The sequence below is a fragment of the Bufo bufo genome, chromosome 9 (genome assembly GCF_905171765.1).
Source record: "Bufo bufo chromosome 9, aBufBuf1.1, whole genome shotgun sequence".
Lineage (NCBI taxonomy): Eukaryota > Metazoa > Chordata > Amphibia > Anura > Bufonidae > Bufo > Bufo bufo.
Genome location: NC_053397.1, coordinates 198,662,978 through 198,687,880, shown reverse-complemented (window position 1 = coordinate 198,687,880; position 24,903 = coordinate 198,662,978). Strand labels below are relative to the sequence as shown.

General features: G+C 47.9%; 1 protein-coding gene across 1 annotated transcript in view; it reads right to left on the bottom strand.

The window, feature by feature from the left end:
• The window catches only part of TUT4 (terminal uridylyl transferase 4), a 55,330-nt gene that overhangs the window by 11,920 nt on the left and 18,507 nt on the right, over nt 1-24,903 (bottom strand). The window contains exons 9-24 of the mRNA XM_040408809.1: nt 22,590-22,716; nt 22,390-22,509; nt 22,106-22,306; nt 20,138-20,312; nt 19,023-19,609; nt 14,527-14,677; nt 12,778-12,864; nt 11,782-11,885; nt 9,992-10,049; nt 9,814-9,917; nt 9,158-9,247; nt 8,112-8,225; nt 7,686-7,763; nt 5,689-5,866; nt 5,530-5,577; nt 4,633-4,715 (exon numbers count right to left, since the gene is read on the bottom strand). Coding sequence (XP_040264743.1) covers nt 4,633-4,715; nt 5,530-5,577; nt 5,689-5,866; nt 7,686-7,763; nt 8,112-8,225; nt 9,158-9,247; nt 9,814-9,917; nt 9,992-10,049; nt 11,782-11,885; nt 12,778-12,864; nt 14,527-14,677; nt 19,023-19,609; nt 20,138-20,312; nt 22,106-22,306; nt 22,390-22,509; nt 22,590-22,716 — 2,305 coding nt within the window. The remainder of the gene's footprint in view (nt 1-4,632; nt 4,716-5,529; nt 5,578-5,688; nt 5,867-7,685; nt 7,764-8,111; nt 8,226-9,157; nt 9,248-9,813; nt 9,918-9,991; nt 10,050-11,781; nt 11,886-12,777; nt 12,865-14,526; nt 14,678-19,022; nt 19,610-20,137; nt 20,313-22,105; nt 22,307-22,389; nt 22,510-22,589; nt 22,717-24,903) is intronic.

Here is a 24,903-nt window from a genome sequence, read left to right as displayed (position 1 = left end):
TCCCCCCCTGATGGTTGACATACGCCACAGCTGTGGCATTGTCCGACTGGACTGGACATGAAGGCCCCGCAGGAGGGGAGACCAATGGCGCAGTGAGAGGAAAATCGCATGAAGCTCCAAAACATTGATGGACAGTCTGGACTCGACGGAGACCATACACCCTGGACTGTCCGAGTACCCTGAAGACTGGCGTCGGTCGTAATGACCGTCCACCTGATCGGAAGGAAGGACCGCCTGATCGGAAGGAAGGACCTCCCCGCCTCCAGGTGAGTTGGGGAGAGCCACCAATGGAGGTCCGACCGAACCTGTTGAGGAAGGGAAAACCAACGATCCAAGGACTCCTGGGACTTGTCCCAGGCCGAGAGGATCGCTCGCTGAAAGGACCGGGTGTGAAATTGAGCGAATGGCACCGCCTCGAACGAGGCAACCATAAGACCCAACACCCGCATACAAGCCCGGTGGAGACTGAGCGCTGCCGAATCAACCGGAGCACGGCGCTGCGAAGGTCCTTCACCTTGTCCGCTGGAAGACGCACTCGGGCTGCCCCGGAGTCCAGAATCATACCGAGGAACCGAACCCGAGTGGACGGGACCAGGGAGGACTTCCGAAGGTTCACTATCCACCCAAAGCGGGCGAGAGCGTCCAAGGTGATCTGCAGACTCTCCTTGCACTGCCGGAACGACGACGCTTTGATGAGAATGTCGTCCAGGTACGGAAGCAAGGTGATGCCTCTGGAGCAAAGAAGGCCCATAAGCGGCGCAATCACCTTAGTAAACACCCTTGGCGCAGTCGCCAGACCGAACGGCAGGGCGTTGAACTGGTAGTGGTCCGAGTGGACCGCGAAGCGCAAAAACCGCTGGTGGGCGACCGCGATGGGGACGTGTAGGTAGGAATCCTGGATATCCACGGAAGTCAGCCATTCCCCTTGCGCCAAGGAAGCTATCATTGAGCGAAGAGACTCCATGCGAAAACGGCGCACTCAAAGGTAACGGTTTACCATTTTGAGGTCCAACACCGGGCGGACCGCTCCCTCCTTCTTGGGCACAATGAAGAGGTTGGAGTAAAAACCGGAAAACCGCTCCCTCGCCGGAACCGGGGAGATAACTCCCCTGACCATCAGATCGTGAACCGCCTGAAAGAAGACCCGAGACTGCTCCCTGGGGGGACAGGACAGAAAAAAACGGTTTGGAGGCATGGATTTGAACTCCAACTTGTAGCCCGAAGTGACCACCTCGAGCGCCCAGGCGTCTGAGATGTGGGCCTGCCAAATCTCCTGAAAATGAAGGAGCCGACCCCCCACCCAGGAAGGTGGGGGCGCACCTTCATGTCAGGGACTGCTTGCCAGAGGAAGAGCGCTGAGACTGCGCTCGGGAACGCCAGGCGGGCTGTGGCTTGAACGAAGGCTTCCGCCTTTGTTCCTGGGTGGGCTGCCTCGCGGTCGAGGGAGCCGCCGGGCGGGTGCCCGTGAAGCGGCCAAAGGACTGGCGTTGTGCAGAAGGACGTGGTTGAGAAGAACGCTTGGGTTTGGGCTACAGAAGATGGGTGCTTTTGCCACCCGTGGCCTCAGAAATGATTTCGTCAAGTTTGGGCCCAAAGAGATGAGAGCCAGCAAAAGGGAGAGATAGAAGGGAGAGCTTGGAAGAAGAATCGGCCTGCCAGGCCTTTAGCCAGAGTTCCCACCAAATGGAGACGGCAAAGGCGGAGGACCGCGCGACCATGGAGCCCGTGTCCAAGGTACTTCCCCGCCTGGGATATCTGGACCGCCAGAGCCTGCAGTTCTGTGCGGGAAAGGTCCGAGTCTTAGCCACCCACACCGAAGCGAACCGGTGGCTGAAAAGACAGACTTCGCAAGCGATTCAACCAGTCGGTCCACCGAGTCCTGCAGAGAGGAGCTGTCCGCAACCGGAATGGTGGTATTCTTGGCCAGGCGAGCCACCGACTGGTCCACCTTTGGAGGGGAAGACCACTTACCCACCCAATCCGGGGGGAACGGATAAAGAAGATCCAGCCGCTTGGGGATCAGGAAACGTGAACCTGGCTGTTCCCATGCTTTAGTGGTGAGAACGGAAAAGTCGTTGTGGACCGGGAAAGATTTGGGAGTCTGCTTGGTACGCAGGAAAGAAACTCCCTGGTGACTGGAGGCGAGGTCCTCCTCTTGAAGTTGGAAGGCAGCCATCTGGGACGAGCGGTCCGGATCCAGATCCAGATCCGTATCCGACTTGGGACGAAGGGTCCCCAACCAACGAGGACACCTTGGACAGCGAACCGGGGGGAGGAGGCGAGGGCGATGCATCCGAGGAGGAGAGGCGTTCCTGCCTGGGACGCTTGCTGGGGTGTCTGCTCCTGGATGGTACACCCTGAGAGAGAGCAGGTTGACAGGTGACGACGTCTCTACCAAGCGACCTATTAAGCAAAGGGTGGATTGGGAGATCTTGGATAGGTCAGTCACCGCCCAGGACAGGGATTTGGCCCATTCTGGTTCCATACTTCCAGCAGAAGGGTGCACGTCAGTGAGCTGCGACTGAGGCGGCATGCTCTGGGTGGCCTGGCATGAGGCACAGAGGGGGTTCGCCTGACCCCTAGGAAACTTCACATTACATGAAGTGCAGGCATAATGGGTAGCCCTACAGAGGACCTGGGGCGCGGGATCCGCTGGGTCCGGCATGACAGGAGTCAGGAAGCCAGAGAGGGTACAGAGGAGGGGAGCAGCGCTGGTCCTACCCAAGTGGAACAGAGTTAACCCTTGCTGGACGTGTCCCCAGGAGCAGGATGCAGCGGGTTAAGCTGGTCTGCGGCGAGCTGGACAGTGTGGAGAGGAGGGATTACACAACTGAGCCGCCCCCTCAGGCTGGGAAACCGCATGCACGGCCGGGTACTTCCGGATAGAGAGCAGGCAGGAAAGGACGCGCGGCGGGAAAAGAAGGCTCCCCCCAGCGGAAGAACAGCCCGATGGCGCGAATTCTGGAGAATAAGGGGTCCCGACCTATGTATTTACGGGAGAACGCTTCCAGGACCGGAAAAAAGAGGGGGGAGGGGGGCGCCGCCGCCCGCGAATCGCTGAGGCCGTTGAGGAAAACCGACGCACATGCGGCGTTAACCCCCCCGCAACCCTGTGCCGGCGGTGCCTTGCAGACAGGTCCCCTCATGGAGTAGAGAGTCCAGCCCCTTGGCCCTAATCTTGACACAGAGAACACAGACAGACATACTCACCTGCCTTCATCTGTGTTCTTCACCCTTCTGACATGGACCAGCAGAGCCACCTCTTCAGACCCTGGCACAAGTGACAGGGACCGGGTTAAAGGGCAGAAACAGGTGGCCCCATGGCTGGGGGGACCAGGAAGGACAAGCCCTCCTGGTCCACTTTGTCTTCTTGTGGGAGGCAGAGCGGTGGAATAAGTGTCACCGGTCAGCCCCCCCGGGGATGCAGAGCTCTTAGTAGCCCTGGACCCCCAACCTAAAAGGAAAAATAAAAATAAAAAATTAAGAAATTAAAAAATAACAGCCACCCTGCAGGCAGGGGGTCTGCCTCCTACGACACTAAGCTAAAAACTGAGGGCTCTCTCCTGGCCGGAGGGGGTATAGCTGGCGGGGGAGGAGATAACAGTTTTCAGCATAGTGTCGCCTCCTAGTGGCAGCAAGCAGCTATACCCATGGTCTGTGTCCCCCAATGATATAAGCGAGAAATGGAGGATTTCAACAACAACAAATGTTTGAAAAGATGTCAGCCTCGTTTAATATTTTCGTACATTAGTAGAACAAAAGTTCCCAGAAAGATCTTTCGTCCATCGCCTGGTTTCATTAAACATGTATGGGCAGTCTGAACAACTGTAACGGTCAATATGGACTAAAATGTGGAAGGCCGAGTCTGTGAAAACGAACGTTCATCAGATGTTTGTTCAACCATCAACCAACTTTTATCTCATGGATCAGCAACCTCCAGCATTCCAGCTGTTCTGAAACTACAACTCCCAGAATCCTTCTTTCACTTCTATGGGAGTTACAAGAATAGCTGAGTAAGTCTGCATGCTGGGAGTTGTAGTTTCCACAGCAGCTGGAGTGCCGAAGGTTGCTGATCCCTGGTCTATCTAATGTCTATGGCCAGCTTAAGGTTTAGGATACACACTCGGGCACATACAAATACTTTTATCCCCCACTACTTTTGTTGATTTTCCTGCAGCAGTGACGTTCCATACACACACACACGTGACCACTGCAGCCAATCACTGGCCTCAGCAGTCAAATGCCATACATGCTAGCACCACTTATAAGCCTAAAAGGCTGCAGTGGTCACGAGGATGTACAGCACATCATCACTGCAGGAACCACTGGAGCAGAAGCGGAATTATCGGGTCAGTAGTATTTCTTTTTTAATTTATGGAATCTTCTCCCTTTAACCGCCTCATAGCAACGTATTTCCTTAAAAATAAAAAAGACTGAGAAGTCTGTAAATCCCAACAGTCTCTCAGGCTCTGTAGCGGCCGGATGAAAGACTGAGACACAGGGCGCACTTGATGATACGATTATTGTGCAGCTGAGTGGACAAGTGATTTCTGTATTCCTTGGAAATTGATTGACCAGATCTTTTATATTCTGGAGAAACCTGTAATTTTATGAAAAAGAGTAAAACCTTACTGCTTCGAACCCAGCCAGTGGATAGAATGGGGTTCCAAACAACTTCCTTCCGTTAATGAATGCCTTCATGATAAAATTAGTCACTGAGGGAAAGAACATGAGAAAAGACACAAGATTATCATTTAATTGATCCTTCCACATACAGTTTGATGCAAAAAAAATAAAAAACTACATATACATTTGCTATAATACAGGCTGACAGTGTAAAGTGCTGTTCACATTTGGTATGGTCAACACATTTGGCTTATGCACCGGGAAACCTCTTGGCACATGAGTCAAAAGAATCCATCAGCCCCCATTGACCGAAAGAAGGCCAGAAGAACGTTGTTTTGGTCTCCGTCGGGGTGATATGTGCCGGCATTCATTTTTTTTTATTCAAAGATAATTTATTAAAAATAAGGCCAAGAGGCCAAAATCATGATGATGCAATACACACATACATTACAGCCCCATAAATTAGAGGTAAAAGGGGGAGGGATGTGTACCGTTGGCGGCCAGTGCTCGTATTGAAGCCCTCAAACAGCCAGTCCGCAATATACGGGCAGCGGCCGTTTGTGCACTGCATCACGCATGCGGACCCATTCATTTGAATGGGTCCGCAATCCAGAAAATGCGGTGCGGAACAGAGGCACGGAAGCACTACAGAGTTCTATTTTTTGAGGTGCAGACGGATCACGGATCCATTCAAGTTGAATGGGTCTGCATCCGTCTCCAGCAGTCACATGGATGGTGCCCGTGCCCAATGCATGGAACAGGCGGCACATGTTCGTGTGCATGAGCCCTTACGCCGAGAACAAGGCAACACTGATGAAACTTTTTGTATAACATCACGACTATGACCAAGAAATAAAAAAAACAAAAAAAAAAAACACCAGGATCTGATAGGAATACACTCACTTTTTCTTGAGACTCCAGCTCCAAGATTATGATTGAGGTCAAATGGATCTAAAACAATCAATGGAAAAAAGGCAGCGATTAACATTCCGTTTTCTCACGTCACGAGAGCAAGTATGCGGTTGCCCTTTTCGTTACGGAAGATGCTGCATAGATACAAACCTTCAATGGCGATGCACTTAGACGTCCACTGTTTCTCAAAGGTCGTGAGCAATTTTTTCTGCCTAATGCTGATGACATTCTCCTTAAAGTCAAACTCTTCTGTGTAAAATCTAAGGAACCCGAGCCACAGCTCCCCGAGAGATTCTGTATTCTGTCCCAGAGGTGGAAACCGGCTTCTCTGGAAATAACAAAAACAAAAAATAAAACTTCTTTCGAAATGCCTAGTATGACATTAAAACAAAGGATAGTGATATTGTATTGTGCATATATTGTAAGGGATAACGTTTTTTTCAATAGGTCTGCTCCATCTACAAAAACTGCATTGTAAACGTACATCACAAAGCACAAGTAAAGTGTAACAATGTGTGTGGTAAAGTGTTGGAAGAGGTGTATATTTCACCCAGAGTCCTGTAAATTTATGGTGATGGGTGCCACTGTATGGCATCTATCAGAGGCATCCATTTAACATATACATTAAACGGATGGCAAAAATGTGGTATGAACCCAGCCAAAGACTGATCCTCCTGACATGCTGAAGGCATAGGCGAGAGAGAGAAGTTCTCTGTATAGTTAGCACCCAGACGGACAGGTGTTTATTTCATATGTTTGGTGGCATGCTCGATGTACTGTGGCTACACTCAAGTGATGGTTAACTTGGACGCCCTGTATTGTGTTGTGCTGGGTGAAAAATAAAGAACTATTTTTACTTTTTAAACCCCGAAGTCTGAGGGTCTGTCATTGCCGACCCCACCACAAGTACACAAACCCACGACAATTGGTTCATCCAGCTGATATACCGTGATGCCGCACAAATCGGGTTCACAGCAATAGCAGCTATAGAGCCTTGAGGACTGGGGGAGGGCAAAGGCCAGTATGGATAGGTGTTACAGATCTTGCACTGGAGCTTCAAGTTACGCCTTCTGGATCGCCATCTTTACTGTGCCCCACTAATGCAGCTCCTTCTTTCTTCTAACAACATAAAAGTCAATGATCTTGCAGCAATTGTAAAGCAATCATTAAAGGGGTTGTCCAGGATTCTGATACTGGTGGCCTATTCTTATACCCAGATCAGCAGTTACTTTGTAGCTCCAGCGCCGGAACTACACAGCTCCAACCACTGTATAATGGACAGATGTGGCAACTGCCCCGCTGCTCCCATTCACTTTAGCACCTCGTCCAACTACGTGTATTTCCGGCGCCGATTCTCGATGCCAAAGCTACAAGGTAACAGCTGATCTAATATTGATGACCTATCCTGAGGATAGGCCATCAAAATCCTGGTGAACGCCTTTAAATCTGGCTATAGTTGAGGACTATAAACCCCTTACAGGTGCAGGTTATTTCAGTAGGGAAGAAAAGGTCATTGCGGAAGGGAGGAGGTGGACATGGAGCTGCTGGGCACCTCTGGAAATCTAAAACTGGCACATCCTTGTAGTGTGGACCATTAGGCAGTCTGCTAAGACAAACTCACATATATCATCTGTCTGAATGTTTCTCAATTAATGCTAGACTGATGCAAAACTAATCTAACCAGATAACCATTCCTGAGAGTATGGACCCTTTCAGACAAGCGAGTTCCACGCCTCGGACTTGCAGAGCGAGTATACGGCAGGGTGAGCATACGGCAGCTCCCGTCCTGACCTCCCAGCACTGATGGAGTCGCATAGCATTATGTCAGTGTTATCCAATACATTCCAGAACTGTAAGGGTTACACAGCATCATAAATCAATATAATGATATGCGACCCCGTCAGTGCTGGGAGGTCAGGACGGGGGCTGCTGCATACTCACTAGTCTTCTGATAAAATCTGAGTCTCCATCCAATTTCCTCCAAACTTCAAAATCTGCCATGTGTTAATATTTCCCAAGCACAGGGCAAATACATTGCCTTTTACTTAATGTAACAGGTGATAAGTCTTAAAAAAAAAAATCCTAGAAAAGTATCACTTTGATTTACATACAAATCTAGATTTCCTCCCTGTGAATAGACTACTCACCAACTCTTCAGTATTCTCAAAGAAAAAGGCATTCCAACCGTCCACCATCTTCTGTGGAATCACATGCCCGTCGTAAATCTAATTTACAGATTACAGAAATAACACACTTTAAAGGGGTTGTCCAGTTAACAAAAAAACTTTTACCGGACCCTATTAGCAAGAGTGGAAAGCAGCTAAAAAGAGTTATGGAGGCCAGAATTGTCCATGCATTTGTTTACATGTAATTCTCCACTTCCCCTGTGGAGGCGCTGCGCAGACACTGAGGACTTGCTGACGGACTCCTTTACGGATTACAGCTGATCACTTGGAGTCCCAGCAGCAGGACACCATGTGATCAGTGTACGGTCAGCGTTAGAACTGTAATAAATGAATCCTCATCACCCTTCCTATACTTGTGTATGTACCCAGACGCCAGCCATTTCTTACCTCTTGTAGCACCGGTATGACGGGTGGATTTCTCTGTTGGAGGAAATATAGGACCATGAGGATGTAAGCATAGGAAGACAAACTCCCTCTTGATGCGTCACCAATATCACAGCGCTGAAAAAACAATGCAGAATAAGAATTATTATTACTCAAAAACACAATGGGGGAAAAAAGTTCTGAGAATAGAATGTCCTACATATAACATTATAAAGCACTATAACCACTGTCACTATCCAATCAGTGCAGGAGCAAACTACCTACTTGTAGCACCCAGCTGGACCTCATTTATAAACCTCTAGTAGGAATAATAGAGTAAATGGCACAAAATAGAGTCCACCACTAGAGGGAGCTCATGGCGTACTGTTAATACATTGGACTCAATAACAAAACACTATGAAGCACTGGTTACAACTCTCAATAGCTTTTTGCCTGTTTTTGGATTAAAAAAATAAATAAATCATGAAGTATGATGCACACCATATTTCTGCAAATCTGCTACTTTTTTGGCACTTGTTAGTTTTGAAAACTGAGTGGTGTTTACCATGAGTAGTCATGGTCTTCATCTTTTCTACAGATTTATTAAAGAGATTTTGATATTGATGGCCTATTCTCAGGATGGGTTATCAATATCAGATCGGTGGGGGTCCAACTCCCCCACCCATCTGCTGTTTTAAGAGGCCACGCCGTTCTGCGAGTGCTGCAGCCTCTTCCTAGGCCAGTGACGTCACGTTCGTCGGTCACATGGCCTACGTGCAGCTCAGTCACATTTAAGTGAATGGGGCTGGGCTGCAATGACAAGCACAGCCACTTGTATTTCATGGGGAATACAAGTACTTACTAAAACGACGACATGTCAGATTTGTTGCAAACATTTCTGCAATCGTCTCAGTGATCTGAATGGAACCTGCATGAAAGACAACATTCGGGTGACTAGAACTGATTTTCAGTCGCAGAGATGCCTGCAGCAAATCGGCCATGTGTGAATGTATCCCAAAACCTTGGCACTTCCATCAAGTCTAAATTGGGCTGCTAACACCATCAATCACCTTAGCAAAGAACTTGACTGTGTACCCTAGGAATTTCACTCTTGGGTCAATGGCTGCATACGTAGCCAGCATCCGGGTATTGTGCTGAGCCTGGAAAGGACACAAATACATCAAGGATTTAGCTTTATTATTTCACTTTTATAACTCAAACATTGCATGAACCTTAAAGGGGTCGTCTCACTTCAGCAAGTGTCATTTATCATGTAGAGAAAGTCAATACAAGGCATTTACAAATTTATTAAGAATGTCCATATTGCCTCCTTTGCTGGCTGGATTCCTTTTTCTATCACATTATACACTGCTCCTTTCCATAGTTACGACCACCCTGCAATCCAGCAGCGGTGGTCGTGCTTGCAAACGATAGGAAAAAGTGCCGGCCTCTCTGGTGGCCGGGACCAAGGGAGCGCGCATGGGCTGGTGCTTTTTTCTATAGCGTGCAAGCATGGCCACTGCTGATGGATTGCAGGGTGGTGGTCGTAACCATGGAAACGAGCAGTGCATAATGTGATGGGAAAAATAAATTCAGCCAGCAAAGGAGGCAATATGGACAATCACAATACATTAGTAAGTGCCTGGTATTAACTTTCTCTACATGATAAATGCCATTTGCTGAAGGGACACAATCCCTCTAACTAAACAGAATAAAATTCACATACCAGGGTGTTATACAAACTGATGTCTCCTTCTACTCCACTTTCCCTGTGTTCAAACTTCACGATTGGGACCTTGGCCGTCGTTATTGGTAAAATATTCTTTAAGCCTAAAAGTAACAAAATGAGGTATAAAAGCAGTGTATAATACAACCACGTATACAGTCTGCAGACCTATACGTACCCGGGTGTCGTTTTAAAACCTTTGCCAATCCTTCAATTATTTCTTTACAATTTAGTTTCTGCAAAACGTCAAAATGATAAAAATAGAAATTAATTTCCTTTCTTTTCCCTGCAGTCAGTAAATATACCTTACTAGATCCTACAACCTCTTAAAGGCAACCGGTCACTGCGCATGCGCATTGAATCTAGGTGTGCTGTGCTTGACTTCCTATGGTCAATGCGCATGCACCTGATGCAAGAGATAAGTTCCAGCCGCATCTCCAGTAAATTCTGAAGGTGCATTTACGCGCCCAGAGGAGCAGCAGATTGCCGTTCCTACATGCAGCGATCACCTCCACAGTATGAGGATAAGCCATGGCTATTGCGATCGCTCGTCCCCATACAGCTGCATTGTTTCTGGGCAGCAGATCGCTGTTTAGACCGCACGATCTGCCGCCCACAAACGATAATTGATGTGCCTGCAAGAACATCAGGTTCACCCAATGAACAAGCGTTTCACTCGTTCATCGGGTGATCTGCTGCACCTTTACATGGGCACGTTGTCGGGAACGAGCATTCGCAGGAACGTTCATTCCCGATAATCTGCCTGATTATCTACATGTGTAAATACAGCTTTACTTCTACGTATGTCTACGTAATCCCATAACAACTGGGCTTCACAATCATTAGAAAAGATGAACTCTAACTGCATAACGGCATGCTGGCAATTTGACATCCCCAAAGCAATTGATAGGTTCAGTTTAAAGAGGACCTGTCCCCTCTCCTGACATCTCTGTAACTACTAATAACTAATTACTTAATGTAACTACTTGTATCTCCTATGTAATAATTCTGGAGTATCTATTCTTATGACTCTTTGTTGTGCCATTCCTTTATTATTCCTACTAGAAGTTATAAATAAATTGCTAGAAGTTTGTAACAAAGGTCCAGCTGGGTGTTACCAGCTGGGGATGTGTCTGACACTACCCAGTCAATGCTGCCTTGAACTGTGCAGGGACACACACCCCAACTGCAGACACCCAGCTGTACCTTCATTGCATAAGGCTAGAGATTCATTCATAAATTATAACAGTAATAATAGAGGAATTGTACAACATAGAGTCATGAGAATAAATGCTCCAGAATGGGGAACGCAAGTCGTTACTGAACAGATAGGAGTGCGTCCCAGAGGTGGGGCCAGCACCTATCTCCAGAACAGGGCCCCCCGAAGTGAAGGAGAACACACTGTACATGCGTGGCTTGCTCTGTATTCACTGCTGTGAGATTGTTGTAAATTGCTGAGCCAGCCCTTAACTATTTTCAGAACTCCCATAGTGAAGGGTGGCGCAGGCGCGGCTGCTCTCCGTTCACTTCAGGGTCCCCGTTCTGGAAATAAGAGCGGGTCCCTGAGGTGGGACCTGCACCTATCTGACATTTCCTAGCAATATGTCACATATGTTGAGATTGGTATTTCCAATTATACACGTTTAGCGCCTATTACCAGTATTCATCAGCGGGTGTCCAAATGTCTTATATCTCAACCTATACCTAGAACTGAGGTCCTGTGTTACCCACGTACAGCAGAGAGGTAGTCATACACCTTGTCTCCTATACATATAGGACATTCAGGACAATAAATTACTGTGTGGCCCTTTGAAAGTGCCAAGAGTCACATCTGAGTCCATAATGTGGTAGGTTGAGATGTTAAAATCCCTCACAACTGCTAATATCTTTACAAGCATACTAACACGCAGCCCCCCCCCCCCCCCCCCCCAAGTATAAGGGCAAAGCTATATAATTATTGACTCTTACCTGTGCATTTTCGTGACCCTCTATGGTCATACAGATGTCAAGATCACTGTCCCGAAACCCAAATCCATTCTTGGACGAACCAAACAAGCACAGTCTGGCGTTTCCTATGGGGAACACATAGCTGATTATAGTTTCTGCTCGTTTGGAGAGTCTCCACCATTACTTTCTCTATACACTCACATCTTATGTCATAAAATACTTTAAAGGGGTCGGGCCAAGATAGAAACGTATCCCTTATCCTCAAAAAAGGGGATAAGCATATGATTAAAGGGGGTCTGACTGTTTGGACCGCACCGATCATAGGGGTCCTGTGCCCCGTATGAATGGAACGGCGTGTCGTACATTTCCTCTGGTGCTCCGATCATTCTCTGTGGGACTGCCGGAAATAGACAGCCCCATAAAGTATGAGTAGAGCAGAGGCGGACATGCCTGACCACTGCTCCACTCAAACAGGTGGCCACGGGACTGCAGTTGTCATGAAGATAAGGATCCGATTACTGGGACACGCACCTATCAGATACTTACGAACAGGGGATATGTTTCTATCTTGGAACAACCGCTTTCAAAGAGATTACTCGGATTTTACAACAATGGCTTATTGTTAGGACAGGCCATCAGAATCGCAGATTTGCCACTGATCAGAAGAATGACAGCGTAGGGGACCTCAATACAGTTCTATGAGCGTGCAGCTGCGCTTGCCAGTTCAAGTAAGGGGGGCCATGAGTTTCTGAGTCAGTACTGTAGTAAAAGGGCTACAGATCTGCTGCCAAATCTTCTTGCTTACCAGTGGTGGCTAAGAGTGGGACCTCCACTGACCACAGAATACTACTGGCAGGTTAAACCAAACCATTCAGTAAAGATAGTCACATTTATGTCTTACATGTTCCTCTGAATTAGAGGGGTCAATCACGGCCCAAGACATGGCCTTGCTAGACTGCTGAATGGCTGCGAGGGCTCATGAAGCGGACAGGTACACGTCACCCCCATCAGACTCACCGTTAAACTCCTTCCGGATAAATCTCTCAAGGTAAATGAGGATTTGCTCTCGATTGTGTTGCTCCGCAGGACTAGGAGATAATTCATCTGCATAAAAACAGAATGACATGTCTGTCGATAAGAAGCATTTCAACCTTGGATACTTCGAAATTATATATATATATATATATATATATTATATGTGTGGGGGATTTATTAGGACTGGTGTTTCATAGGCCTGTCTTAAACTTAATAAATAAAAAACAAACTGAAAGGGTTTATTCCTGTTGTTACAAGTTATCCCTTATCCACAGGATAGAGGATAACTAATAGATCGGTGGGGAGGTCCTACCACTGAGACCCACCCCGATTACAAGAACGGGGACCGCATAACCCTCAGACCCTCAGAGCCTCCTGAAACAAATGGCAGGTGGCAGGTCGAGCATGAGTTACCGAGATAGCTGGGTACTGCGTTTAGCTGTTCCCGGGACTCCCATAGAGATGCCCGACCTGCTACTCCCTTCATATAAGGGAGCTCCGAGTGCTACAGGATCCCGTTATGGTAATCAGTAGGACCCCCGCCGATCTAATGGTTATCCCCTATCCACAGGATAACTTGTAACAACAGGAATACCCCTTTAATAAAACTGGCACATCATCTTGGTCTTAAAGTCTGAAAAGGAAATCTATCCTGTGCAATATTCCAGCATTTTTTGGCTTAAACCTTAAAGGGGTTGTCTCACTTCAGCAAATAGCATTTATCATGTAGAGAAAGTTAATAGAAGGCACTTACTAATGTATTGCAATTGTCCATATTGCCTCCTTTACTGGCTGGATTCATTTTTCCATCACATTATACACTGCTTGTATTCATGGTTACGACCACCCTGCAATCCATCAGTGGTGGTCGTGCTTGCACACTATAGGAAAATTCGCCGGCCTCTCTGGTGGCCGGGACCATGGGAACGCCCATTAGCAGGCATGTGCAGCAGCTCCCGTATCTGCTCTGCAGTGGTGGTCGTAAATTAATCCATGAAAACGAGCAGTGAATAATGTGATGGAAAAGTGAATCCAGCCAGAAAAGGAAGCAATATGGACAATCACAATACATTAGTAAGTGCCTGGTGTTAACTTTCTCTACATTATTAATGCTATTTGCTGAAGGTGTTTTTCTGGATTTTTATACGATGGCCTATCCATGTATATATAGATGTATACACTTTGCATATACTGTATACAGGGGGAGCTTTTCCCGGAGTATAGGGCCATAATGTGCAATCAAGTAGAGCTCCCGAGACGGAATTGAAACGCTGAATCACAAGCACGCTGCTTACTAGTTGTGAACACGGATCTAGAAAACCAAAACGGTCCGATGTCACACTAGTCATGCACAAGGCAATTAAAGGGGTTGTGCAGCAATATATATCGATGACCTACCCTCAGGATAGGTCATCAATATCTGATCGGTGAAGGTCCGACCGCTGTTTGAGGGGGAGGTGGCGTCCCATGCAAGCGCTGCTTCTTCTTCATTACACTACAAGTTGTCTCCTCTGGATGTCCAGCTGTGCAGTGTAATTACAAGTACTCGCTCCATTCAAGTGCCTCCTCTTCAAACAGGGGGTGACGGGTGTCCGACCCCTGCCGATCGGGTATTGATAGCCTATTCTCATGACAGGTCATCGATATACATTTGCTGCACAACCCCTTTAACTAATGTCAGTGTCATAAAATGCTAAGATCCTGAGCGGATTTTAGGAATTAGTGACCCACCATAGCACTTCTTGCACACTCGGTCCAGTATCTCCCGAAATCTTGGGTTCATGTTGGGCAAAGGCTTTAGGTCGATCTTCTTAAAATCTTCGGGGCAGTCATCTTTGGAGTGGCCGTCACGCTTGCAGATGCTGCAGACTATTGTGGGCGGCTGTGGGACATGTTAGTACATACGTTATATACTGGAACAGGTAAGGCGGCAGACGTATCCGACAACTCCCATCCCATGGTCCGGGACACAATTTACCAGTTTGATTATAACCAACGACTTCTGCTTTTATTGAGGTTTCTTGCTTGCGTCATCGGGGGACACTTTACCCATGGGGCATAGGCCGCTGAGAGGCAGCAAAATGTTACCTGAACCCCCCCAAAAATGATGGCTGCTCAGAACTGCCAGGATTAACTGGCAACTGTCATGTGGATGGTATGGATATTGAAAGCAAGCACCCGATTGGTCAGCCATAACTTTATCTGTTCTCCGACCAATGGGCTAAGGCGATCCCACCTACGGAAGTAAATACTGCTGTACCTGGAAACCATAAGCAAGCAGGCCGAAAGATTTTGTTACAGCTTTACTCCGCTCTAATTATTGCTCTATATTGCTAATGTTATACTGGAATCAGGAGACTTTAAATTTCGGAATGGACCCAGGTCTCATCTTGTTACAAAACCTTGAGAACCTTGCTGTGGACAAAGCCTAGCTCAGGGCACATGTGTAATCCCATGCGGGATCCGGCGCTCTGTACTTCATATATCAGCTAGAGCGGAGAACTTTGCCTTACCTTAGGGTATGTTCACACCACAGATTTTTCTGCTGGAAAAATCTAATAAAATCAGCGGCGGCAGAGCCTGGTGGTTGGATTTTATACGCAGTTTTGCACGTAGTGTGCCGCACATCCATTCCCACGGATTTAGTCCATGTGGAAACTGGGGCAAGATGGGACACCCCCTTCTTGAGGCGGTTTAGAAATGTGTGCAGCAATAATCTGAATAGCGACATGGAAATGCTCGCACAAAATACGCAGTGTCAACCGGCCCTTACAGAGATGACCCACTTATTACAATGGCCACTGACACTTGGTGGTCACGTTCCCCAATGATGACGAGAGGAAGGTCCACCTAATAAACGAATCAATTACATCACAGCAAAAAACAAGCAGGATAAACGGAAGCTCACGATTAAGGACCGGTGTCGCATCGGAAAAGTGTTGGAATTATCTACTTACATTTTTGGGGGAATTTTAATAATTTATCACTGAAGTGTGAATTTTGCTCTTGTACCCCAGAGCTGGATACATTTTCCTTTACTGTCGCTCTCTATAGCTTCTCACAATGGAGCTGTAATCATTTGCAATTTTACCAACAGAATGGACAGGTCGACATTACCAATGTGGCGGCATAGTTAATTCACAAGGATGCCAATTTCAGCACAGCTAGAGGACCTGGCATATTCCTCTGAATTAAAGGGCATCTGTCAGCAGTTTTGTCCCTATGACACTGGCTGACCTGTTACATGTGCGCTTGGCAGCTGAAGACATCTGTGTTGGTCTCATGTTCATATGTGCCCGCATTGCTGAGAAAAATGATGTGTTAATATATGCAAAAGAGCCTCTAGGAGCAACGGGGGCGTTGCCATTACACCTAGAGCCTCTGCTCTCTCTGCAACTGCAGCGCCTTCTCCATTTTGATTGACAAGACCAGGCAGTATAAGCATTATCACACTTGGCCCTGTCAATCAAAATGCAGAGAGAGCTGAGCCTCTAGGTGTAATAGTAACACCCCCGTTGCTCCTAGAGGCTCATTCATGTTTCTCAGCAATGCTGGCACATATGAACATGGGACCAACACAGATGCCTTCACCTACCAAGCGCACATGTAACAGGTCAGCCAGTGTCATAGGTACAAAACTGCTGACAGATGCCCTTTAAGACAAATCACACCTAAACAAATGTCATAAAACATTTAGTTTTTTCACTGCATAAAAACAACGACTAAACAAGGTAATAAGACGACGTTATTATCCACCGCCAGATAAGTACCCGCACTGGACCATACATACCGAGGTCCGGGGAAGGATCCGTGCTGCCTCACACTAGCCAAGGATCTTCATACAACTAATGGTCTGTGGGTGAGCTGTGCCATTTTGCATTTTGGTATAAAACAGCGCAGCTATTCAGGCCATGGATAGTTCCTTCCCTCCCGATCACCCTCCATAAACATGGTGGCGTGCCCGGTCTTTCGGCTGATCTCAGCTGGGTGTATGTTACAAAGACATCACAGTCTCATCTAATAAAGCCACTTTTTATAGGTTCATCAATCTCCTCAGGTTCAGCAGGTTCTGACTACCCAGAAATGTCGTCGTACTAGTTTGACAATATACAACCCGTAGCGTGCGCACCTAAGGCACTGGAACCGAGGGGTGGTTATACTCTGAACGTACAGTGTGTGCCCGCTTTACATATAGATATCATCTATATCAGTGATGGCTAACCTCCGGCACTCCAGCTACGGTGAAACTAGGACTCCCAGCATGCTCCATTCATTTCTGTGGAGTTCTGAGAACAGCCAAGCAAGTGTGCATCTTGGGAGTTGTAGTTTTACCACAGCCGGAGGTTAGCCATCACAGGTCTATAGGATGGGTTGTGTAGTCTTGCTAATAGGGAGCCCGATTCACACTCCAGCCTCATTTACAGCTGCATTATTCTGACGTGAAAGCCCCTCCTGCTTGTTCAGTGTCTGCACAGACACGGCACCTGCGATTTGCCCACACCAGGTACCATACTAACACACACTGATGTAGGAAAAACTAATGTTGGGGGAAGTAAGGATCGGGCAGCTGGATTTCAATAGGCTTGATCCTTTTATTCTCAGGGAGATAAGCCATCGCCAGAGAGGTCTGAGCTCAGCTGAACATGTATGTGCGTGAGGGGTCCTCAGGAGAGATAGCCGTCTGAAGAACCACCAAAAGGTATGGCCAGCTTAACACAAGAAAAGCAAATATAGTATAACAATGGTTACATCAGGTTTTCAGGGACTTTATTATGGATGGTCTATCCAATGTCATGTTTTGGGGGGCCGTCTACCAGCAGCCCCACTCATCAGCTGTCTGAAGTGGCTTCTTGCCTTGCACTGGTCCCTTCATAGTTTACCAGGCACAGCGCTGTACATTTCCTAGTGGCTGCGCCTGGTATTGCAGCTCAGGCTCATTCACTTGAATGGGATTGAGTAGTAGTGAACTATAATACCAGGAGCTGTGCCTGGTAAACAATGAAGGGGGAGGGGGCTTGCTGGAATACTGCGGCCCCCTTCAGTCTGTATTTAGTTAGATTCGATATTGATGACCTACCCTAAAGATAAGTCGTCATCATCTGTAACTCAGAAAACCCCTGGGGGTGCCAGGAGACTGAATTCCCCCACTTGTCTGATATTGATGAGCTATCCTTGGAATGGGCCTTGAGTATCAAAGCAGAGACAACACCCTTTAACACAAGATATCCGATAAGATCTGATCTGGGGAATAAGGATCTCTCCTTGACCTCTGTTCCATCAGGTGACGGATCCAGACCGAGTCTGAAATGAGAGGAGGCCTTGTTTGGAGACAGACAAGCCATGGGATCTATGGCCTATCCCGTGCACATGCCCTAAATGTCTATGGTGGGAAAACCCTTATAATAACCCCTAGGGCTCATCCAGACGGACGTATGCTGCCCACTAAAATGCGGATCCGTTTTTTCGCTAGAACAAAACCTGGTGGTTATACTGAACCAATAATGTCAAACTTTGGGTTCTAAGATGCCTTAGGGATTATTCAGGAATGGATAATGATGACCTATCCTCAGAATAGGCTGCGGCACTCATTGAGCACCCAAACTCTAACAGTTGCTCCACGGGAGTCCCTGGTGTCAGACCCCCGCCAATCTGATACCGATGACCTATGTAGAGGATAGGTCATCAATAGAAATTCTCGGACAACCCCAGGGGTTTTCTGAGTTACAGATGATGACGACTTATCTTTAGGATATGTCATCAATATCGGATCTAACTAAAATGAAGCTGGAAGCAGTCATCTCTGTACAGTGTGTTGTAGATGTGCCGGGTTACTACTGCTCAGCTCCCATTCAAGTGAAGGATAGATCATCCATATCAATAAACCGGAGACCCTTTAAGTTGGTTCCACAAAGCAGAGTGGTCTGAAAGATGCAGCCATGATATGGAATTAGAAGGCTGAATCCGATCTTAAAGGGATTGTACAGGCATTAGAAAACATTGCAGCTTTCTTCCATAACCAAAGCTACACCTGTCCACAGGTTGCGCCTGGAATTGCAGCTCGGCTTCATTGAAGAAAGCAGCCATGTTTATCTCACCCTGTATAACCAACGGACACACAAATTAGATAAAAGTCTGCCAAACCTGCAGAATTTTTCACAAGTACAAGATTTCTTTCTACTACTTTCCTGCGTCACATACATGCCCCTGGGCTACATTCAAGTTCTTACCTTTCCAGATGTTAATATAAGCTTATCAAAGATATAATGCAAATCGTCCTCAGCAAGGTTTCCTTCATTCTTCAAGATTTCGTGATGGAGTGAGGTAGCAGAAGTGTCTTGTGCAGAACATGCCTCTTCTGATGCGTGATTTCCTTCAGTAGTATCATCATCGTCATCTGTAACTGCTGGGGAGTCTCTGTCATTATATTTTCTGCTTCTAGTATCCCCTAACCCTTCAGACAAACACGGCAAATCCAAATGACATGGATCCTGACGCACAGCCTCCTCGTCGCTCACGTGTAGTCTTTCTAAGCTTCCCGTGATGTCTTTATCAGACGCACAATCTGAACTATCGTGACTTTCCATCTCTCCACCATCACTTTCACCATCCTGGAGGCTACCATTAGCCACGAGATCCCCAGGCTTCTGGCTGCTAGACTTTACCCTCTTCCTAATGTCAACTTTGGCTTTGTTCCTTTCATTCCTTTGCGGACACGCAAAATATCTGTAGGCTGCACGGAAGCGTTCTAGAATGTACTCGTATACCATCTGACTGTTGAGACTCCTCGCGACGTTCCTCTTTAGTGTAAAAGGATCTAGAGAAAACCGATAAAGCCATGTAATCTCCCCACAAATGTTTCATCACGTACTGAAGTCTCTGTGCACACTGTATCTGACAGCTACCTTTGCTTGTCTTTATAAGGCTACATGCATACGACCACATCATCGTGTTTGCAGTCCGCAAATTGTGGATCCGCAAAACACGAATGCCACGGAATTTGCAGAACAGAATAGAAATGTATATAAAAGAAATGCCTATTTCTATGCCCATAATAGAAATGCCTATTCTTGTCCGCAACACAGACAAGAATAGGACATGTTCTATTTTTTTTGTGGGACTACTGAACAGAGCAATGGATGCGGACAGCGCATCTTTTGCTGCCCCACTGAAGTGATTGGGGTCCTCATCCGAGCCGTAAAAAATAAGGCTCATATGCGGACCCAAACAACAGTCGTGTGAATGAATTATTCCGTATGGGGGAAAAGGAAAAAAAGTAATTTTACAACCGCACGACTTTACTGAGCAACTGAAAGGACAAAATGAAGGGTGACGAGTGATTTACCTTCTATGGCTATTCGTCTTTTTGGCCAGTTCTTGTTCTCCCTGCTCAGCAGGCTCTGTACTCGCACGCTGATCACATATTCTTCCATTGCAAACTCTAATGTGTAAAATTTAAGCAGCTCAAGCCACAGCTGCCCAAGAGCTACCTGGTGAGACTGCTCGAACGCCAAGCGGCACTAGAAAAGAAAGCAGGAAAGGTCAATTTATAGTGTGCAACGTGACGAGGAGCCATCATCTACTCCCTGCCTAATTAGTCCAAAATATTACAAATATAAAAACTGCACATGACATAATTCAAACTCATGGAAATATCCCTACGATCAACATATCAGTGTAAAAAAAACTAAAAACCTGCAAAAAGTTGCATGTCTGTACATGCGGCTCCATGATGGAAAAGAGACAAATAATGATCTATTATGATTTGGATGCATTATACCCCCCACCCCTCCACTGACCCCTCGATAAAAGGGATATTCCCATCTGAGACAATGGGGGCATACACTAAAATACGCCCCCATTGTCTGATAGGTGCGGGTACATCGTGAATGGAGCGGCGGTGGCCAGAGGACCCTAGGTTTTACCAGGCCCAGCCACCACCAAGCGCTCTCCCCATAGTACTGAATGGGAGCGCACCACGCTTGCGCGCCCACCGCTCCCATTCATTTCTATGGGGCTGATGGAAATAGCCATGCCAGCGCTCGGCTATTTTCGGCAGCCCCACAGAAATGAATGGAGGGAGGCTGAACATGCGCAGTGCGCCCTCCACAACTTTCGGGCCTCCTAGCGATATGCCCCCATTGTCTGAGATGGGAATAACCCTTTAAGTTGTAACAAACGGAAGAGAGCTGCATTGTATGCTATTCTGACAAAACAGTAGCAGAAACCTGGTGTCCCTGCATAATCTGACACCGTCACTGACTGGACAGTGTTAGGGCGCCTTCACATGCCACAGAGTTTGATGCAGAAATTCCTGTGACTGAAAATGAGTTTCGATCATCCGTATGGAGCTTGCAGAAATCCATGCGCTGGCCTCCAAAACAACCCCATTCAGATGGATTGAACTGATTTCAAGTAGCAAAAGTTTCCACAACAAAATACACTGCGTGTTTAAGGCACCTGTGCAGGAACACCCCGCTGAGGAAAGGCACAATGCAGAGTTATTAGGGGAGATTCGTATGGGTCCGACACTCGAGACCCCCGGCGATCAGCTGTTTGAGAATGCACCGGCGCTCGCAGCAGCGCCACGGCCTTCTCTCATCTAACCAAGCACAGTGCCGTACATTGTATAGCGGCTGTGCTTGGTATCGCAGCTCAGCCCCATTCACTTCAATGGAGAGGAGCGGAGCCTGGATCATGTGACCGATGAATGGACATCACATGGCCTTGGAAAAGTGGAGAGACGGCAGCGGCATTACTGCGAGTGGAGACGCCTTCTCAAAACAGCTGATTGGCAGGAGTCTCGGACCTACACCGATCATAGATGGATCATCTATCCAGAGGAAAATATCGTAAAACCCCCTTTAAAGGGATTTTAAAACAAAATCTATAGGACAGACTATCAATGTGTAATTGTTAGGGTGGGGTCCAACTCCCAGGATTCCCACAATCAAAATGGAAGAGCCACAGCACTTCATTCGAATGGAGATGAGCTGCATGTATGGATACACCGTTGTGTCTGAATTAACTGAATTTAGGGACTGCACTGCTCCAGAGAGACTAACTGCCCCTTTATTATGTTAATAATTGGGTGCCCCAGGGATCAGACCCCCACCCGTCCTCAAAGTCATAAGAAATAAAACGTATAATGCTTATTATGCCCTTAAAAAGGTAACAGAAGAATATGCATCTTTTATTTTCCTGAGAAGGCTGACACAGTGTGACGCAGCCATCATATGTGGACAAGAATCAGCTATAAACCAGGTGCCTGTCCCTTTAAATCACGCGCCACTGCACACACGGCGTTACTTGCCTTTCCATGCTTCTCTTTATTCCTCCTGTTCTCAGCTTCAGATCCTGCATTCCTCCTGTGGTTCTCAGGTCTTCCCCGTCCATCCATCCCCAAATTCTTGCCATCATTGCTGGGGGGTCTGTACTCCCATTCAACATACTTCTCGTCAGATACGCCCTTCAGATGATAATCATCCAGCCTCTTGGTTTCAAAGCCGTCTACCTGTTGTTCGAGACACATGGCAGCGCTATAATGATGGCACCTAGTGTACTATAAGGAATACAACACATGGATCTAATGCTTACCCAGAATCCTAAGTATGCTGGAAGGATCGGTGGTTGTCTTTTCTGTAGGAAAAATACCACCATTAAGGCGAAAGAGTAAGACGGGATCCCACCTTCTGCTTGGCAGTCAATGTGGCATAGCTGGAAGAGAAAAGGAACATCACATATAAGTTTCTACGCTAATCTAAACAATGGTGCAACTTTGAGAAATCACTACTCACCCGTGCCCAGTAGCGGAAAGCCAACACCAAGGGGATAAGCGCCGGCTCCAGTCTGCCGACTGCTGCCAGTAATTCGGTGGTAAGGCACGCTGTGTCATTTCCAGCACTCACTTTGCATGGTAATCCACTGGGAGGCAAAAAAAATTAAAAAGTCATCGGAATGGGTGGAGAATTTGCACTTGCCAATGAAAGCCAATCATAGTAAATGTCATCATAGATAAATCTCCTGAACAGGCATCGGGTAGAATGATAAAACTCACCCTGCCTGCGGCTGCCACTAGAGGGAGCTAACTGTATACTATTTTAACCCCTTAATAACGGTTTGTCACTTACATATAAATATTATTTCTTTTTTTCCATGGCCACAATCAAAGACTCATAACTTTATTCTTACATTGAAGTGCCTGTACGAGGACTTGTTTTTTTGAAGGACGAGTTGTATTTTTTTTAATGGCACCACTTTGTGGTACATAAAATTTATTCATTAGCTTTTACCAAAGTTGGCACTCTGTTAGGCCCCCACCTGCCATGGTAATGCTGACATCATACTGTGGGGTGCCGACGACTAGACAGAGGGAGCCCCCTTCCTCTGTCAACTACTTAATTACCAGTATTACTACTGACAGCAGCATCTAGGGGTTGTCAGAGTCGTTCAATTTTCAGGTACAAAGTATTAAAATAATTAAGTCGGCCGACACAGAGACACAGACAGTTGCTGTATCCAAGGAGATCTGAGAGACCTCCCCAAAAATCTTTATTATTATACCTTTATGATAATAGGAGTAGGGCTGCAACAAACCATTATTTAGTATTCTACCGATTATTTTTATGATTAATCGAGTAAAATTAATTGACTGTTTTCCTTTATAAAAACTCATCAGACCCCCCTGCCATCAGTCCCCAATACCCTTCGTTCCCCCCTGTGCGATCAGCCCAAGTGCATCAGTCCCCCCCCCCCCCCGTGTCATCAGCTCCGTTCCCCCAGTGCCATCAGCTCCACTCCCCCAGTGCCTTCAGCTCCACTCCCCCAGTGCCATCAGCTCCACTCCCCCAGTGCCATCAGCTCCACTCCCCCAGTGCCATCAGCTCCACCCCCCCAGTGCCATCAGCTCCACTCCCCCAGTGCCATCAGCTCCACTCCCCCAGTGCCTTCAGCTCCACTCCCCCAGTGCCTTCAGCTCCACTCCCCCAGTGCCATCAGCTCCACTCCCCCAGTGCCATCAGCTCCACTCCCCCAGTGCCATCAGCTTTCCTCCCCCAGTGCCATCAGCTTTCCCCACCCAGTGCCATCAGCTTTCCCCACCCAGTGCCATCAGCTCCACTCCCCCAGTGCCTTCAGCTCCACTCCCCCAGTGCCATCAGCTCCACTCCCCCAGTGCCATCAGCTCCACTCCCCCAGTGCCATCAGCTCCACTCCCCCAGTGCCATCAGCTCCACTCCCCCAGTGCCATCAGCTCCACTCCCCCAGTGCCATCAGCTCCAGTCCCCAGTGCCATCAGCTCCAGTCCCCAGTGCCATCAGCTCCACTCCCCCAGTGCCATCAGCTCCACTCCCCCAGTGCCATCAGCTCCACTCCCCCAGTGCCATCAGCTTTCCCCACCCAGTGCCATCAGCTTTCCCCACCCAGTGCCATCAGCTACACTCCCCCAGTGCCATCAGCTCTCCCCCACCCCAGTGCCATCAGCTCCACTCCCCCAGTGCCATCAGCTCCACTCCCCCAGTGCCATCAGCTTTCCCCACCCAGTGCCATCAGCTACACTCCCCCAGTGCCATCAGCTCTCCCCCACCCCAGTGCCATCAGCTCCACTCCCCCAGTGCCATCAGCTCCACTCCCCCAGTGCCATCAGCTTTCCCCCACCCAGTGCCATCAGCTTTCCCCACCCAGTGCCATCAGCTCCACTCCCCCAGTGCCATCAGCTCCACTCCCCCAGTGCCATCAGCTTTCCCCCACCCAGTGCCATCAGCTTTCCCCCACCCAGTGCCATCAGCTTTCCCCCACCCAGTGCCATCAGCTTTCCCCCACCCAGTGCCATCAGCTCCACTCCCCCAGTGCCATCAGCTTTCCCCCACCCAGTGCCATCAGCTTTCCCCACCCAGTGCCATCAGCTACACTCCCCCAGTGCCATCAGCTCTCCCCCACCCCAGTGCCATCAGCTCTCCCCCCCCCCCGTGCCATCAGCTCTCCCCCACCCCAGTGCCATCAGCTCTCCCCCACCCCAGTGCCATCAGCTCTCCCCACCCCAGTGCCATCAGCTCTCCCCCACCCCAGTGCCATCAGCTCTCCCCCACCCCTTGTGCCATAGCCTCTGCTCCC